This window comes from Schistocerca gregaria, chromosome 8, assembly GCF_023897955.1.
Source record: "Schistocerca gregaria isolate iqSchGreg1 chromosome 8, iqSchGreg1.2, whole genome shotgun sequence".
NCBI lineage: Eukaryota > Metazoa > Arthropoda > Insecta > Orthoptera > Acrididae > Schistocerca > Schistocerca gregaria.
This window is the reverse complement of record NC_064927.1, coordinates 212,320,268-212,338,364: the sequence shown is the minus strand read 5'-3', so window position 1 is coordinate 212,338,364 and position 18,097 is coordinate 212,320,268. Positions and strand designations below refer to the sequence as shown.

General features: G+C 43.0%; 1 protein-coding gene across 1 annotated transcript in view; it reads right to left on the bottom strand.

Annotated features, from left to right (window-relative positions):
* The window catches only part of LOC126284403 (uncharacterized), a 297,854-nt gene that overhangs the window by 116,480 nt on the left and 163,277 nt on the right, over nucleotides 1–18,097 (bottom strand). The window contains exon 3 of the mRNA XM_049983308.1: nucleotides 2,168–2,481. Within this exon, the coding sequence (XP_049839265.1) occupies nucleotides 2,168–2,481 (314 nt within the window). The remainder of the gene's footprint in view (nucleotides 1–2,167; nucleotides 2,482–18,097) is intronic.

Here is an 18,097-nt window from a genome sequence, read left to right as displayed (position 1 = left end):
CCTCACAGCCTTACTTCTGCCAGTATCTCGTCTCCTACCTTCCAAACTTTACAGAGGTTTCCCTGCGAACCTTGCAGAGCTAGCACTCCTGAAAGAAAGGATATTGCGGAGACACAGCTTAGCCACAGCTTGGGGGATGTTTCCAGAATGAGATTTTCACTCTGCAGCGGAGTGTTAGAGTCTCGGTCGGGCACACAGTTTTAATCTGCCAGGAAGTTTCATATCAGCGCACACTCCGCTGCAGAGTGAATATCTCATTCTAGTATTTAGGTGGTACAGAATTCTCCAGTTTGGTGAGACCAGTATGAATAATAAGAAACAAAGTGGTACAGCATGTCTCTTCTGTGAAGAACAGGGAGTGGCTAGAGAAGTGGAGGCCGACGATCTCGAAGACTGGCGTATCACAGTCAAGACGATAGTGTAACGAGTAAAATGGTTCAAATGGCTCTGAGCACTATGGGACGTATCTTCTGAGGTCATCAGTCCCCTAGAACTTAGAACTACTTAAACCTAACTAACCTAAGGACATCACACACATCCGCGCCCGCGGCAGGATTCGAACCTGCGACCGTAGCGGCCTCGCGGTTCCAGACTGTAGCGCCTACAACCACTCGGCAACTCCGGCAGGCTGTAACGAGTAAAAATCAGTCACGGATCAGTTTTAAACATCTCGCCCGACATTTTGAATATGACGAATATCGACACGCGCTGATTACCGCCACAGCACACACATATTCGAAAAACCGACCAAACCGAGGCCGCAGCGGACATGCTGCAGCTGTGTCTGACCAATCCAAATGACTTCCTTAGCTGCTTGTTCTCCATGGACAAGTTCTAGGTATACCACTCTGATCCCAAAAGGAGCAAGACAACCAGCAGAGAGTAATAGATTTACCATCGACAAACAATGCGAAGATCCTCGTCTAGAAACATGATTCTTATAGTTTTTGGGAAAACCACAGTGAGGTGCCAAACATATTATGCTGAAAGGAGCAATTCGCCAGAAAACACACTTCCGAAATATAGTGGGGAGGATACGGAAGGCTGCCAAGACATACTGACGTGGGAAGCTCTTCACATGCATGCATTTGTTCCACAACAACGCTGCAGTTCATTCTGGACAGTAAATAGTAGCACACGCTTTTTAGTTGGCCTATCGAATTTTGTTTCATTTTGCCTTTGGTTCTGGCATCACAGGTAACCACTAACCTAATTCGAAGTAGGTAGGGACACCTTCCCTATACTCCACAACAGCAAATCTTTCCTGACGTATCCACATTGCAGACATGGACATCCTTCACGTCAATAGGTCACTGTGAAAGTATGGGTAAGTTCAAACAGGGGTCAGTCTCATGGGGTATAACGTGGAACCCGTGCCTGGGGTTTAGAATGAGCACAACAATGGTACCTATGGCACAGAAGGGGTCAGAGGCGGCGAATGTGCCAACCCGCCCTCTCTGGGGTTAATTGGCAAAGGACACTACTACCCTGACTACAAAAGGGATCTTTAGGTGATAAGGCAGTAAACCTCATGGAAAATATTCATTTTAGGTCTAGGATGTTAACAGTTGAGTATAAATCTATTGCCTTCAGGACTGGACTAATCCTCGGAGTGACGATGAAATAGTAGAACATACTTCTTCCTTGGCTTATACAATTGCTGCTCATTTCTCGTGATCTCCTGACGTGGTACCCGATGACTTCTTTCACTTTCCTCAGATGAAGAAGTCATTGTGTAGCCGGCATATGCAGAAATACTGGTAGATGTTTTCCGTGTGGAACGATTCCTGAACAACCATAATGCAGACCCTCATAAAAAGGGGCCAAGAAAGACGTACATCGTTGGGAAAAATGTGCCACACAGAAGAGTCAATATGTAGAGAAAAATTAAAATCATCACCAAATTTCATGACCACAGCTTGACACTTCTTTAAGGTGATATAATTATAACTTTGTGATGCTCGTAGAAACATTACATGTGCTGTGTAAACATGATTACAAAAACTTTCGTGTAAAATGATCGCTAGTCGCCGTGTATTCAGTAAAATAAGATAGGCTATGATTTTTAGAAAGAAGTTAAGTTATTTTTACACCGTAGAGCGATATTGCGAACGTCATCTCAGGGGTACGAAAATAACAAGCGAACCAGTGGACGAGTCTCGCGTACCTGCTGAGTGCGTGCTTAGGCCTCTGGTGAGACGACCTGCGAAGCAGCACGGCGTCACTGCGCTCTACTGGTATGTCGGCCGCGGGAGTTGACGTTGTCGATGTAGTCGTCGACGTCGTCGTTGACGTCACGGCTGGGATGTCAGCTGGGATTCGGCCCCCGACGCCTGGCGCCCCACCCGTTGGCCGGGCGCCGACCGCTGTGGCAGGCGCTCCCTGCGTCCTGCGTGCGGGGCTTCCCCCGGCCTGGGAGTCGTGCCTCTGCACGTGCACCAGGGTCCTGCTGCCCGCCACGTCCACCAGGGCGATGCTCACCTGCAAGCGGCAGTGTCCCGAATAGGGAGTATAAGGTCACCCTCTTCCCCTCTGCTTGCCGCCGTCTGCTGTTCGTGCCCATCTGTAGCAGCCCTGTTGAAGGGAGAGATGAAGCAAGGGGATTCCTTTATGTTTATATTTTTACTAGCTGTTCCCGGCCACTTGTGGCTGTGGCCCAATTTGCTTAAATGGAAAGAAAAGATATAGCACATGTTTATAATATGTAAGGAATTGGGTATAGGTCTAGTAAGCTTCTCCCTTCCGTCTCGCCATCTACCTCTCTCTGTTCGTTTCCCCCTCTTTCCCCCTGTCTCACCATCACCACCCCTCCTTGCCTCTTTCCATCTTAACTTTTCTCTCTCTATGTCCGTTTCCTCAGCCCCCTATGTTCCGCTTCGATTCGCCCTGTCTCTGAGCTTGAGCACAGTTCATTGTTACTGCATATCCGGAGTCTGTACCAATATTCTAAATATGAGTGTGAGTGTGTCTGTGTGTTTGTGTGTGTGTGTGTGTGTGTGTGTGTGTGTGTGTGTGTGTGTATGCGTGTGTGTGTGTTTGTTTTGATATCTTTGCCTTATAAGAACGTGCCTTGAAGACTCCCTACTGAAGGGTAAACAGAAGCTTCCTAAGGCACTTGCCAAAAGAAAGAAAAAACATGAAGCTCCTCCTATAAAACCATGCAAAAAACAGCTAAAGTTATCTGACGATTCAAATGAAGACCCTAATGCACCAACTGTCTCTTCAGGCGAGTGAGATTTGGATTTCCCAGTTGGGAGAGAAAAACCTACTGAGGAAGATGCCATTTGGATTTTTTGTGGAGGCGCATTTTCCAGAGACATTCGGGGAGAATTGTGGATTATGTGTGTAGTGTGTGAGGAGTGTGTGCCGGAATTGAAGGAGATATTTACATATGCGATTTTTGCAAGTGAACTTCGCTTATGAAGCATTTTTCTATTAGAGTTAAGTTTAAAAATATTTTTGTCTAAATTAAATTTAACATAAAATAAAATAGTGTCTAACATTTTTAATAGTTTCCGTTTGAAGTAGTCAGTTGCCCACAATTTTAAGGCGTTTCCACATTACCCGAACTTCTTGAAAAATTAATGAGTTGTTGTGCGAGCAGAAATTACTTTTTCCAAATTTTTAAGTTATTTAGCTTTTGTATGATTAGAGATTAGATTAGATTAGATTAATACTTGTTCCATAGATCATGAATACGACACTTCGTAATGATGTGGAACGTGTCAGGTTAATAAAAGATGTCTGTACAAGAAATTACATTACACAAAATATTGCATGACACTAATGATTAAGTTTTTTTTTTTTTTTTTTTTTTTTTTACTTACTTTATATCTAAAAATTCAGCCAATGAGTAGAAGGAGTTGTCATCTAGAAATTCTTTTAATTTATTTTTAAATGTTAGTTGGCTATCTGTCAGGCTTTTGATGCTGTTTGGTAGGTGCCCAAAGACTTTTGTGGCAGCATAATTTACCCCTTTCTGTGCCAAAGTCAGATTTAACCCTGCATAGTGAAGATCATCCTTTCTCCTGGTGTTATAGGTATGCACACTGCTATTACTTTTGAATTGGGTTGGATTATTATCAACAAATTTCATAAGGGAATATATATACTGTGAGGTTACTGTGAGGATCCCTAGATCCTTAAATAGATGTCTGCAGGATGACCGTGGGTGGGCTCCAGCAATTATTCTGATTACACGTTTTTGTGCAATGAATACTTTTCTACTCAACGATGAATTACCCCAGAATATGATGCCATACGAAAGCAGTGAATGAAAGTAGGCATAGTAAGCTAATTTACTGAGATTCTTATCACCAAAATTTGCAATAACCCTAATAGCATACGTAGCTGAATTCAGACGTTTCAGCAGACCATCAATGTGTTGCTTCCAGTTTAACCTCTCATCAATGGACACACCTAAAAATTTTGAAAATTCTACCTTAGCTACAGACTTCTGTTCAAATTCTATATTTATTACTGGAGTTGTGCCATTTACTGTACGGAACTGTATATACTGTGTTTTATCAAAATTTAAAGAGAGTCCGTTTGCTGAGAACCACTTAACAATTTTGTGGAAAACATCATTTACAATTACATCACTTAGTTCTTGGTTTTTGGATGTTATTACTATACTTGTATCATCAGCAAAAAGAACTAACTTTGCATCTTCATCAATGTGGAATGGTAAGTCATTAATGTATATCAAGAACAGTAAAGGACCTAAGACCGAACCCTGTCATAATATTACATTCATTGCTAAAACATTATGAATTAGCTTTGCTGAAAGAGAAGTAAACGTTTCTTTCACACAGCAAAAACAAACTGGGTTTCCACATTTACACCCCTACCTCCAAATATGTTATGTAACCTACATGTGTCCAAACAATGCAGTAATGTGTGATAATTGGTAGTTAATCGGTCGAATAATTTTTAAAATTTTTGGCAAAAATATTCCACATTTACATATCACATATATATATTATATATTTTATACATTACAATATACGGCCTACGTCTGTCCGAATGTTCATTAGAGAATTGTGGAATGGTTTGAAGTAAAGAATATTTTTGGTGACAAAATATCTCCTTTACGTATTACATATTTATTTATATATTCTGACATAAAAAAAACACAGCACCATGAAGGAATTATCGGAATGGGTAGGAAATCTGTAGATCTGATGTACGTGAACAAACAAATTGTCACGATTTCGGAAAAAGATGGATCATTTACCAAAAAGAGAGAGCTTCGCAGTTGGGGAAAGTCAATAATCCGTTGGTCCACCTCACACACTATTCCAGCAGTTGTTCGGCTTGGCATTCATTGAACGAGTTGTTGGAAGTCATTCTAAAGGGGTAGCGTTCCAAATTCTTTCCAACTGGCTTCAAAATCCCGAGGTGGTTGGAGCGACCTGCCCATAATGCAACAAACGTGCTCAATTTGGGACAGATTTGGTGATCTACTTTGGCAAAGTTGGGTTTTGCAAGCATGAAGGCAAGCATTAGAAATCCTTGCCGAGTGCGAGCGGGCAGTATCGTGCTGAAATGTAAGCCCAGGGTCGACTGCCACGAAGGACAACAAAACGAGGCGTAGAATACCATCGACGTACCGCTGTGTCGTTAGAGTACCGTGAATGACGACCGAAGGTGTCCTGCTATGAAGACAAATCCCACCCCAGATGATCGTCGTATAGTGGGCGACAGTAAGGTTTGATCCTATCGTTGCCCAGGGAGTCGCCACACACGTATTAGCTGGTCGTCAGGTCTCAATTCAAAGCGGAGAATATCAATGAAGCCAACTCTACTGCAGTCAATAAGATTCCATATCAAATCCTATGTTGGTCAGCAAGGCCGCCGGATCTCTGTCCAAATGAAAACTTTCGGAGCATTATTTAGAGTGTATATTAGACATATTAAAATAGATAATGGCCAATATAAAAACATACGCATATTGTATTAGAACGTAGATTGAAAATTTGGAAGCAGTCAGGGAAGAACTTTCATAGGTATACGATCTTGAACAAACGAAATTTTTTAATGTAAATTTGGAACGAACTTACATTTTTGCCTACTGGGGTGAGCAACATAAAAAAACTCAGCACATAACAATGCCATATTCAGGCGACAGCTCCTTTCTTTCATTCTGCCGTGTCCCGCCGTCTACCCAACTTACTGTGCCGATTCCATACCCTGGGTGTTCGTAAATTCCCCCTACAGAGCTCTAATTTGTAGAGAGGACGAGTACATAATATTCTGAATACAAATCCATGTCTGAAAGTACACCATTTCACTTCTACTATGATTTCACATCAGGTGTTTAACTCGTCCCCTTCTGCCTGATGAATTAAATTAGATGCCAGCCGCGGTAGCCGTGCGGTTCTGGCGCTGCAGTCCGGAACCGCGGGACTGCTGCGGTCGCAGGTTCGAATCCTGCCTCGGGCATGGGCGTGTGTGATGACTTTAGGTTAGTTAGGTTTAAGTAGCTCTACGTGATAGGGGACTTATGACATAAGATGTTGAGTCCCATACTGCTCAGAGCCATTTTAACCATTTGAATTAAATTAGATATGACGCAGTACAATTATTACCTAACAATTCGAAAGGAAACAACGAAACATTCATTTTTGATCTAACTGCAATTTTTGTATTAACACTTAAACATTAGGCGTTTACATTATTCAAAAACATAAAGGAACCCATCATACTGTACATACAGAACAATACTGATGCATTACAACAGCGGCCCCATGTGGTGACAACCAACGTCGTTACAGGCGTTCTAAATACGAAGCGTGTTCTGGTACATACTCTCCGTCCCACCAAATCTCTCTTCAATTTCTAGTAGAGAATCTCTAAATTGAAACCGACGTTGAACGGTACGTTTCCAGACTTTGATCGCTATTCAAAGTATTATATACTCATCCTCCCCCCCCCCCCCCCCCCCCTTAGGGTCGGCCGCTGTTGCCGAGCGGTTCTAGGCGCTTCAGTCCGGAACCGCGCTGCTGCTACGGTCGTAGGCTCGAATCCTGCCTCGCGTTTGGGTGTGTGTGATGTCCTTAGGTTAGTTAGGTTTAAGTAGTTCTAAGATCTAGGGGACTGATGACCTCAGATGTTTAAGTCCCATAGTGCTTAGAGCCATTTGAACCACTCCCACCTAGGAGGTCCTAGAAGTTTGTAATGGGAATTTCCGAACACACTATATATGACTGGTACAGCCACATGATGTTCATGCCATGACTTACGTCAGGGATGCACGACCGCAGTAACGCCTGGTATCTGTCTAGACTATCTGTACTCTTAGAGTTCCCTCTTTTACAGTTGTCTCGTAAAGACACTTAAGACAGAAAACTAGGAACGAGAAGTGTATCTCACTACGGAATAAATATACACGAACCTTATGTGTTTCAGCGACCGCATAGGGGGCGTAAAGTATCCATCTTTTATATTAAACGTTAAATTTAATCATAATATCTAGGACTAAACTCTTTTAAGGTAATAACTTATATGATATTAATAAGAAGAGAAGAACGCTACTAGATTGTTCTTCTCTTCCTCTTTATTCGCTTCTTTCTCGTGTTAAGAACCAGAAATCTTGTTGCACAAAAGTAATGTAAGCATTTATGCTGTTAACCTTCTTAATATAGTACGTTAAAATTTTTAAGTCAGTTATTTCGATGTACAGTGAGCCCTCGCCGGGAGCGCCCGCTTTAACATTTAACAAACATTTTTTTACAGCGATGAACCGCAGCCAAGAGCAACATTATTTTTAAGATTTTACTTACGCCGAGAGCTAGGATTCGACTACCACAGCTCGTATATGATGGTAAGAAGAGCATTCTTCCAGTATTGCGTTAGTCCACAATAACTACAATGTCGTGAGTCCATGCTCTTTAAAGTACTAATACGTCAAGGCTGATTATTAACTTATACTGTTATATTTTCATTCTCACTATGGGAGGTCATAAGTCCCCTGGACTTAGAACTACTTAAGGGCGGTAAGACGACAAACTGGCCGACTTGGAGCAGTATAGGTACCACAAGACATTTTAATTTCCACTGTCTATACTTTTACAAATAAATTCATAAAACTTTGTCAGCATGACCAGGAAGGATTCAGAATTCACACCCATAGGAGTGGAAGTTCGAAAACATAACGAAATGATTTTTTTTACATGTGAAATTTCATCATTTTTTTCACTTACTATTGGCAGTATTTGTTGCTATAGGTACACTTTTCTTTATAAGTAAGAGAGATTCTTCGATGAGTTGCACAGCATACAAACCATTCGTAAAGGTGTATGAAACTCTAGAATTTTCCAAATCTATTATCAACTATAAAATTTGTGTTTTTTCTAAACATGAAGTTTAAAATATAACAATTCATTCGTTTTTTCATAAATTGAATAAATTCTAGAGTTTCATACACCTGTGAGTATGGTATGTATGCTGTGCAAAATTCATCGAAGAATCTCTCTAACTTATGAAGAATAGTGTACCCATAGCAACAAATGCAGCCATTAGTAACTGAAAAAATGATGAAATTTCGCAAGTAAAAAAATTTATTTTCTTATGTTTTCGAACTTCGACTGCAATGAGTGTGAATCCTGAATCCTTCCTGGTGTTGCTGACAAAGTTTTGTGGATTTATTTTAAATTAAATAGTCCTGTGATGTCTCTCCTGCTCCAAGTCGGTCCGTTTGACGTCCTACCCCCCTTACACCTAACTAACCTAAAAACGTCACACATATCCATGCCCGAGGCAGGATTCGAACCTGCGACCGTAGCAGCAGCCTGGTTACGGACTGAATCGCCTAGAACCGCTCAGCCACAACTGCCGGCTCTCACGTAATGTTCTTGGAAGTAAAGATGAGTTAACCATCTTTTCACATTGGACCACACAATTACATTAACGCGTGTATTTAAAGACACCAAATAAAAAAATATACTCCCCCCTCGGAGAACGGCCATTTCAGGTGGCAACCAGTATTTTGTTCGGTGAACTTGGCAGGTTGACACCTTTTAAATGTTTATTCATAAAATTAACTGTGAATACCCAGTCTGCATCAAACATTGTCTCTCTAAATATGAAGAATAAACGTACTGTCAGTACACTCTGTGAACGTTAATAGCTTTTTCATCGACGACGGCGTTGGCTACTCTTTACATTAGCTGCACCACTGTGGCCAAACACCTGCGAGAATGGATCACAAAGTAGTTTCTCATACCGAGATGCTGCTTTGCTGACGGTAAATCTAAACTACAGGCTTCTAGCGACTGTCGATATCTATTTGACTGTTCATAAAATATCTGTTTAGAGGAAGTAAGTGCGCTAAAGCTTTTATCCGTAGGGGTTATGTGAGAGTTACAGCTGATGCTGGAGACAGGAAAAGTGGAATACCGAAATCTGGAGCGGGTGTAGCCGTTGTGCGTGTCGATAAGGCCATGCGAGAGCGGCGGGCAGCGCTTTATGTCTCTGCGCGGTGGTAGCAGCACCATTAACGCAGTGTTACGGCTTGGTGCCATAAGGAAGCGTGTTTCTCTGAGAGCTGCTGCCGTGCCCGCACCACTGGCTACAAAACAAGTGCCGGCCACCGCACGCTGACGCCGGGGAGCCTTTCACGTCACCAAGACTGTGATTCGGGATATTAAGGGAAATGATGCACATGGGACAACATATCTTATGCTAAAACGTACATTCACTTCATATGATTTAGAACAATCTCTCATATTCGGAACAGCTGAATTCTCCTGGTAGACCGACTCATATCGATTCCGAAAATTGATCTATCCCATTGTCAAGCAATGAAGTCTTATTATGTTAGCCTCATCCGATCGCATTAATATGAATTTCGTTTTAATGAATCTAAATTTCGCGCACAAGCTATGGGATATAAAGCTATAAAACTTTTTGGAAATCTGTCTACGCAAACAAAGTATCTGACAGATGGCAGAAGCGTTTCGAAACATATGTTTAAAACTGCATACATACATAGATGTGTGTGTGTATCTTGTACGTTTGGCTGTTGCCATTTCACACAGTATAATGTATCTAATGAATATTATCTACGAAGAAGTTCCTAATTAACTGACTAACATACCTAGGTAATTCTCGGGCGTATCCAGCAATCTGGAAGACGCCATCTTGAAAGATTCCGTGTGCTGTAGATCTCAAAAAAATGTTGCATTTGCAGCATTTCATGGAAAATGTCTTAAAACAATTGATTTTTAGTACAAAGCACAAAACGATTCCATATTTTCCACATTTCGCAGTCGAATACCCCTGAGAGCAAGGCCTACATTTACATCTTCATTTATACTCCGCCAGCCATCCGATGTTGTGTGGTGGAGGGCACTTTACGTGCCACTGTCATTACCTCCCTTTCCTGTTCCAGTCGCGTATGACTCGCGGAAAGAAAGAGTTCCGGAAAGCCTCCGTGCGCGCTCGAATCTCTAAAATTTTACATTCGTGATCTCCTCGGGAGGTATAAGTAGGGGGAAGCAATATATTCGATACCTCATCCAGAAACGCACCCTTTCCAAACATGGACAGCAAGCTACACCGCAATGCAGAGCGCTTCTCTTGCAGAGTCTGCCACTTGAGTTTGCTAAACATGTCCGTAATGCTGTCACGCTTCCCAAATAAACCTGTGACGAAACGCGCCGCTCTTCTTTGGATATTCTCTGTCTCCTGTGTCAACCCGACCTGGTACGAATCCCACACTGATGAGCAATATTCAAGTATAGTTCGAACGAGTGTTTAGTAAGCCACCTCCTTTGTTGATGGACTACATTTTCTAAGGACTCTCCCAATGAATCCAAACCTGGCACACGCCTTAGCAACAATTTATTTTATATGATCAATCCACTTCAAATCGTTCCGTACGCATACTCCCAGATATTTTACAGTAGTAACTGCTACCAGAGTTTGTTCCGCTATCATATAATCATACAATTAAGTATCCTTCTTTCTGTGTATTCGCAATAGATTACATTTGTCTATGTTAAGGGTCAGTTGCCACTCCCTGCACCAAGTGCCTATCCGCTGCAGATCTTACTGCATTTCGCTACAGTTTTCTAATGTTGCAACTTCTCTGTATACTACAGCATCATCCGCGAAAAGCCGCATGGAACTTCCGACACTATCTACTAGGTCACTTATATATATTGTGAAAAGCAATGGTCCGATAACACTCCCCTGTGGCACGCCAGAGGTTACTTTAACGTCTGTAGACGTCTCTCCATTGAGAACAGCATGCTGTTTTTCTGTTTGCTAAAATCTCTTCAATCCAGTCACATAGCTAGTCTAATATTCCGTAGGCTCTTACTTTGTTTATCAGGCGACAGTGGGGAACTGTATCGAAAGCCTTCCGGAAGTAAAGGAAAATGGCATTTACCTGGGAGCCTGTATCTAATATTTTCTGGATCTCATGAACAAATACAGCGAGTTGGGTCTCACACGATCGCTGTTTCCAGAATCCATGTTGATTCCTACAGAGTAGACTTTGGGTTTCCAGAAATGACATGATACGCGAGCAAAAAACATGTTCTAAAATTCTACAACAGATTGATGTCAGAGATATAGGCCTATAGTTTTGCGCATCTCCTCGACGACCCTTTCTATCAGCTCAGCTGAAAACTGGAACTACTTGTGCCCTTTTCCAATCATTTGGAACCTTCCGTTCCTCTAGAGACTTGCGGTACACGGCTGTTAGAAGGGGGGAAGTTCTTTCGCATACTCTGTGTAGAATCGAATTGGTATCCGGTCAGGTCCAGTGGACTTTCCTCTGTTGAGTGATTTCAGTTGCTTTTCTATTTCTTGGACACTATTTCGATGTCAGCTATTTTTTCGTTCGTGCAAGGATTTAGAGAAGGAACTGCAGTGCGGTCTTCCTCTGTGAAACAGTTTTGGAAAAAGGTGTTTAATATTTCAGCTTTACGCGTGTCATCCTCTGTTTCAATGCCATCATCATCCCGGAGTGTCTGGATATGCTGTTTCGATCCACTTACTGATTTAACATAAGACCGGAGCTTCCTTGGATTTTCTGTCCATTCGGTACATAGAGTTTTACTTTCGAATTCACTGAATGCTTCACGCATAGCCCTCCGTACGCTAACTTTTACATCGTTTAGCTTCTGTTTGTCTGAGAGGTTTTGGCTGCTTTTAAATTTGCAGTGAAGCTCTCTTTGCTGTCGCCGTAGTTTGCCAACTTTGTTGTTGAACCACGGTAGGTTTTTCCCGTCCCTCACAGTTTTACTCGGCACGTACCTGTCTAAAACGTATTTTACGTTTGCTTTGAACTTTTTCTATAAACGCTCAACATTGTCAATGTCGGAACAGAAAGTTTCGTTTTGATCTGTTAGGTAGTCTGAAATCTGCCTCCTATTCCTCTCGCTAAACAGATAAACCTTCCTCCCTTTTTTATATTCCTATTTACTTCCTTATTCAGGGATGCTGCAATGGCCTTATGCTCACTGATTCGCGGTTCTTTGCCTACAGAGTCGAAAAGTTCGGGTCTGTTTGTAATCAGTAGGTCCAAGATGTTATCTACAAGAGTTGGTTCTCTGTTTAATTGCTCGAGGTAATTTTCGGATAGTGCACTCAGTATAATGTCATTCGATGCTCTGTCCCTACCACCCGTCCTAAACATCTGAGTGTCCCAGGCTATATCTGGTAAATTGAAATCTCCACCTAAGACTATAATATGCTGAGAAAATTGATGTGAAATGTATTACACATTTTCTCTCAGTTGTTCTGCCACTAATGCTGCTGAGTCGGGAGGTCGGTAAAAGGAGCCAATTATTAACCTAGCTCGGTTGTTGAGTGTAATCTCCACCCACAATATTTCACAGGAACTATCCACTTCTACTTCACTAGAGGATTAACTACTACTAACAGCGACAAACACGCCACCACTGGTTGCATGCAGTCTGTCCTTTCTAAACACCGTCCGTGCCTTTGTAAAAATTTCGGCAGAATTTATCTCTGACCTCAGCCAGCTTTCTGTACCTATAACGATTTCAGTTTCGGTGCTTTCTATCAGCTCTTGAAGTTCCGGTACTTTACCAATGCAGCTGTGGCAGTTTACATTTAAAATACCGATTGCCGCTTGGTCCTCGCATGTCCTGACTTTGCCCAGCACACTTTGAGGCTGCTGCCACTACTGCATTGATCGAGGCCATCTAACCTAAAAAAAAAAAAACGCCCAGTCCAACCCACAGAACCCCTGCTACCCGTGTAGCCGCCTGCTGTGTAGAGTGGACTCCTGACCTATCCAGCGGAACCCGAAACCTCACCACCCTATGACGCAAGTCGAGGAATCTGCAGCCTCCCGTTTTAGCCTATACTCTGGCTAGTGATCAAAACTGTATCGTAAGTCTTTCACTGGTTCTGGAACTGCTGTTTCCATCCTATTCTGGACTTGTTGTCCATCCAATAGCCAGGTTTCCTCTTCCCAAGAGAGTTCAGTAAATTTGCTGTGTCGTAGATAGAAATCGCTCGCTTTCAAGATCTCTTCTTTACGTTTGCAAGCCGTTTCCGTTGCATAAAGGAAAACAACGCCACAAAACAGGAGAAACTCATTATCACCTAACCTTTCACGGTGTCTTCTAAAGCTGCTCACTACTCACAAAAGTTTCAGCGAAGATAACGCAGTATCACTGTATATGGGAGCTTAGGCGTCGCTTGCAAGCACCATTGCCCATTCAAAGGCGATAATTTCAAGATGTTGAAGGAAATTTGTGTGTGACTTTGATCGTGCTTGAGGGCAACGTTGCCACCTAAAAGGTTAACTGCACCACTAATGAACAAGATGAAGTGTGATGTACTGCACACATTGTGCGTTGCTGCATAGCTTCAGTGTATACCGAAGTGCCAGTGACAATGATATAGGCATGTGTATACAGGTACAAAGACATGTAGAAAGGTAGAATACGGCGCCGGCCGGGGTGACCAAGCGGTTCTAGGAGCCTAGAACCGCTACAGTCTGGAACCGCGCGACCGCTACGGTCGCAGGTTCGAATCCTGCCTCGGGCATGGATGTTAGGTTTAAGTAGTTCTAAGTTCTAGGGGACTGATGACCTCAGACCTTAAGACCCATAGTGCTCAGAGCCATTTGAACCATTTGTAAAATACGGCGCCGCAGTCGGCAACACCTAGGTGAGACTGCAACTATCTGGTGCAATGGTAACGTCGGTTGCTGCTGTTACAATGGCAGTTTATCAAGATTTAAGTGAGTTTGGGCGTGGTGTTATAGACTGCGCACGAACTATGGGACGGAGCATCTCCGGGGTAGCGATGAAGTGGGGATTTTCCAGTACGACCATTTCACGAGTGCACCGTTAATATCAGGAATGCGATAAAACGTCAAACGTCTGACATCGGTGCGGCCGGAAAAGGATCCTGCAAGAAGGACACCAGCGACGACTGAAGACACTCGTTCAACGAGACAGAAGTGCAACCCTTCCGCAAATTGCTGGAGATTTGAATGCAGGACCATCAACAAGTGTCAACGTACGAATCATTAAACAAATATCATTAATATGCGCTTTCGGAGCCGAAGGTCTCTACCCTTGATGACTGCACGATACAGTACTTCACAAATTCCCTGAGCCCGTCGACACCGACGTTGGTCTCTTGAAGGTTGGAAACATGATGCGTGGTCAGACGAGTCGCGTTTCAAATTGTATCGAGAGTATGGACGCTTACCAGCATGGAGACCATCTAATCAATCCATGGACCCTGCATGTCAGCCATGACAGCAGTGGACTATTCAAGCTGGTGGAGGCTCTGTAATGGTCTGGGGCGTGGAGTGATATGGGTGACCTGAAACGTCTAGATAGGACTCTGACATGCGACACACACGTAAGCATCCTGTCTGACCACCTGCACCCATTTCTGTCCCTTGCGCATTCCGACGCACGTGGGCAATTTCAGCTGGGCATTGCGACACCCCACACGGCCGGAATTGCTACAGAGTGGCTCCAGAACAAACTTCCAAGCATAGACACTTCCGCCAGCCACGAAACTCTCCTGACATGAGCATTATTGAGCATATATGGGATGCTTTGCAACGTGCTGTTCAGAAGAGATCTCCACCTCCTCGTACTCTTACAGATTCATGGACAGCCCTGCAGGATTCATGGTGTCAGTTCCCTCCAGCACTACTTCAGACATTAGCCGATTGCATGCCACATCGTTTTGCTGCACTTCTGCGTGGTCGAGGGCTACCTACACGATATTAAGCAGGTGTGCCAGTTTATTTGGATCTTCAGTGTTTATAACATGAGTAAGCTACATACATGAATTTTGTATCTAGAAGGTACTTCAAACATCCTCTATTTGTTTTTTTACAATTATTATGGATAATAATACCAGTGGTAAAGGCAAAGGCACATGGAATTTAATCAACACTTCCTGGTGAGTAAAGGCATTTTGAGGATACGTACCTCGTCGTCACATGGAAAAGTATTTTATGACCCCTCTAAAGTCAAATGGAAGCTTTAAAAACTCCTGTAACAAAGTATAACTCGCAATCTTCCACTAATTTTGATGGTATCTGGTTACAGCTCTTTAATGTGTAGCTCCTTAATCTCTCTTTATTTACTATCAACTTTTCTGCAGACTTGTCGTAAACACACTCGTCTTTTAAAAGCACCTGCATGCTCCTAACCTTCTTCTTGTGATTCTGCAAACCAAATGTATCCAGAAAGCTACAAACGCCTCGAGCGCGCTTTCGTTGTCGTTCAGTACATCGCAGTGCTTCCCCTCCCCTCACACTCATACTGAAAAATCGTAACACGTCCGGGAAGCATAAGTCTCACTCTTCAATGATTTAAAACCGTACCAATATACTGTATTGCGTACTCTCAGACATGTAACATTAGAACTACTGTTGAGCACACTTTCTCGGCCTGAAATGGTTTGCTGTAACACACCAGTTCTCAGTTCTCGCTACCATAGGTTGACACAAAGCCCCAGTCTGACCGTCCAGATCAAACTGAAGCTCCTGCAAGTTTTATGCCTTTAAGAAAGAAGAACCTTACGTGTCGGTATTCTTACGTGACGGTAAAACGTGCCAATGAATACACCTCTTCTTCACATAACAAGTTACAGGTGTTATTTTTTCAGCTTATTAGGACCACTGGCTGATACTTCTTTCGATGTCTCCCAGACGTTCTCTTTCATGAAGAAAAGTCATGACCAGGTCACGAGTTCCTGGGTGACAGAGACACTACTGCTTGCTAGCCAATTACAATCTATGAACTCTGGTAGTGAACTGAAGCAGCTTCCGATTGTGAGTTATCCAAGCTCAATACAACGCCATGCCAAGTTGGGTTGCAGCCTCCTATTGTACAATAGGGAGCAGTCGTCTGTACTGAATTTCACAACCTGTCTACATCCCGATCACCTATAAATTTAATCATGTACTCATTCAACTCTACTGTACAGGGTGTTACAAAAAGGTACGGGCAAACTTGCAGGAAACATTCCTCACACACAAATAAAGAAAAGATGTTATGTGGACATGTGTCCGTAAACGCTTAATTTCCATGTTAGAGCTCATTTTAGTTTCGTCAGTATGTACTGTACTTCCTCGATTCACCCCAGTTGGCCCAATCGAAGGAAGGTAATGTTGACTTCGGTGCTTGTGTTGACATGCGATTCATTGCTCTACAGTACTAGCATCAAGCACATCAGTACGTAGCATCAACAGGTTAGTGTTCATCACGAACGTGGTTTTGCAGTCAGTGCAATGTTTACAAATGCGAAGTTGGCAGATGCCCATTTGATGTATGGATTAGCACAGGGCAATAGCCGTGGCGCGGTACGTTTGTATCGAGACAAATTTCCAGAACGAAGGTATCCTAACAGGAAGACGTTCGAAGCAATTGATCGGCGTCTTAAGGAGCACGGAACATTCCAGCCTAAGACTGACGACTGGGAAAGACCTAGAACGACGAGGACACCTGCAATGGACGAGGCAATTCTTCGTGCAGTTGACGATAACCCTAATGTCAGCGTCAGAGAAGTTGCTGCTGTACAAGGTAACGTTGACTACGGCACTGTATGGAGAGTGCTACGGGAGAACCAGTTGTTTCCGTACCATGTACAGCGTGTGCAGGCACTATCAGCAGCTGATTGGCCTCCACGGGTACACTTCTGCGAATGGTTCATCCAACAATGTATCAATCCTCATTTCAGTGCAAATGTTCTCTTTACGGGTGAGGCTTCATTCCAACGTCATCAAATTGTAAATTTTCACAATCAACATGTGTGGGCTGTCACGAATCCGCACGCAATTGTACAATCACGTCATCAACACAGATTTTCTGTGAACGTTTGGGCAGGCATTGTTGGTGATGTCTTGATTGGACCCCATGTTCTTCCACCTACGCTCAATGGAGCACGTTATGATGATTTCATACCGGATACTCTACCTGTGCTGCTAGAACACGTGCCTTCACAAGAACGACACAATATGTGGTTCATGCACGATGGAGCTCCTGCACATTTCAATCGAGTGTTCGTATGCTTCTCAACAACAGATTCGGTGACCGATGGATTGGTAGAGGCGGACCAATTCCATGGCCTCCGCGCTCTCCTGACCTCAACCCTCTTGGCTTTCATTCATGGGGGCATTTGGAAGCTCTTGCCTACGCAACTCCGGTACCAAATGTAGAGACTCTTCGTGCTCGTATTGTGGACGGGTGTGATAGAATACGCCATTCTCCAGGGCTGCATCAGCGCATCAGGGATTCCATGCCATGCATGTATCCTCGCTAACGGATGACATTTTGAACATCTCCTGTAACAAAGTGAAGTCACGCTGGTACGTTCTGTTGCTGTGTATTTCCATTCCATGGTTAATCTGATTTGAAAAGAAGTAATTAGTACAGTACTGCAAACGACATAAGATACAATTTTTTAGCTCTCAAACATTTTTGAGAGAAGACGCTGTTAGCTTTAGAGAAATCAGTTGTCATTAACGTGTGTTTCCCTCCTATAATAAAAATGTGAATACTTTTCTAAATCTGAATGAGCTTCATGCACAACAAGACCCTACTGTACAAATGACGTGGCTGTGACTCACGACAGT